Below are 1,693 nucleotides of genomic sequence, written 5' to 3' on the forward strand. Positions count from 1 at the left end.
GGCATAGCCTAGTTTTGAAATGCTACAATTCAAATTATAATTATTTGCATCAACACCATTTCTCTTGGAAAGCAAAAAGTGGTTTCTCATTTGCACTATGAATTCCCATTAATCCATAATACCCACTCTTCAGGTGTACTGATCTCCTTTCATTATTAAATCAGGAGAGACATTGTTATGTTCATGCTTCTGGCACAGAGGAGGATAAAAGAGAGTCAGAGTGCAGAGGAAACTTCATGGGCCCCACTGCCAAAATCTACCAATGACATTCAAAATATAGCTGAGTCTGAGAAATATTATTAGCAGTTGTAGGCACCAGGAGCAGCAGCTAGGTCAGACCAGGCAAAATGTGCATTTCCTTCCATGGGTAGTATTATGCAATGAACTTGTAACACTGCAATACCACTGAACCTCGATAGGACCCCAGATTGCAAGTTAGGTGCCCGATAGATCAGGAGCTTAGGAGGATCCCCTGGTTTCTGCTGATACCAGTGTAAATTATTGCTAAAGCCCTGACTTTCCTGGCAAGTAATGGTGACTCTGTCTCCTAGAGATGCTGAGAGGGAGGTTGGTGACTGGGTCATCTGAATGTCACATTTGGCACCTGAAATTGGAAACAAAAAAAAACCCATATAATTAATCATGTTATAAGAGGACTTCTCTGAATGCCCATATAGTAATCAGCACACTGACTGAGTCAACTCTATTGTTATCCTTCTTTACCTGGAAACCAGAGCAGCAGGATCCCCAGAAGCTGAGTGGGGGCCCTCATGTCCATGCTGTGACCTGACTGAGACTGAGTCCTGCACTGGGTGAGACCAGCCTATTAATAAATCTTCAGGGCTGTGAGCTATATTCTGGGCACATGCAAATCAGCAGGGGATAGGGCAGGCTTGGGACAGCTGTGGGCCTGGCACATCTCAATAACTCAGGATAGGTATAGTGTCCCCAGTTTCCCAGGTCAGACCAGGGAGCACAGATTTGTTTGCAGAGAATATATTTCTGAGTAAAGGAAATATTGTCAGTAAAGATATTTATTTATTTGTTTGTTTGTTTGTTTGTTTGTTGAGTTGGAGTCTCATTCTGTTGCCCAGACTGGAGTGCAGTGGCATGTTCCTGGCCACCACAGCCTCATCCTGCTGGGCTCCAGCGATCCTTCTGCCTCAGCTTTCCAAGTACCTGAAACTACAGATGTGCGCTACCATGCCCGGCTAACTTTTTGATTTATTGTAGAAATGAGGTCTTACTAAGTTGCCAGGCGGGTCTTGAACCTGTGGGCTCAGGCAATCAACTCACCTCAGCCTCCCAAAGCACAGGATTACAGGCTTTTTTCTAGGATGAGTTCATGAACTCAACTGTCAGATCCTGTAGACATAAATATACACCTACACATACAAATACACAAATATATATGAAGAAATTGGCTTGAGGTGGCAGCAGCAGCAAGAAAAAAAAAAGGAAAGAGAAGGAAAGAAATCAGCTCTCATAACTCTGGAGGCAGACAAAATCTGCAGGGTGGGTCGGCAGCCTGGAAACCCAGGAGGAGTCAATGTCGTAGTCTATCTGAAGGCCATCCACTGCAGAATTCCCTCTTGCTCTTGCTTGGGAGAGCTTAGTCTTTTGTTCTGTTCGATTCTTTAACTAATTGCATGAGGCTCACCTATATTAGGAAGGATGATCTGCTTTACTCAAA

The 1,693-nt window shown here is 43.9% G+C and overlaps 1 gene segment (V, D, J or C); it reads right to left on the minus strand.

The window, feature by feature from the left end:
- Nucleotides 1–299: 299 nt before the first annotated feature.
- LOC103253048 lies at nt 300–778 on the minus strand. The segment is given in 2 exon segments: nt 300–604; nt 724–778. Coding segments are annotated over 2 exon segments (360 nt in total).
- Between the last annotated feature and the right edge of the window lie 915 nt (nt 779–1,693).

The sequence above is a fragment of the Carlito syrichta genome, unplaced genomic scaffold (assembly GCF_000164805.1).
Source record: "Carlito syrichta isolate Samal-C Ts95f unplaced genomic scaffold, Tarsius_syrichta-2.0.1 Scaffold195847, whole genome shotgun sequence".
NCBI lineage: Eukaryota > Metazoa > Chordata > Mammalia > Primates > Tarsiidae > Carlito > Carlito syrichta.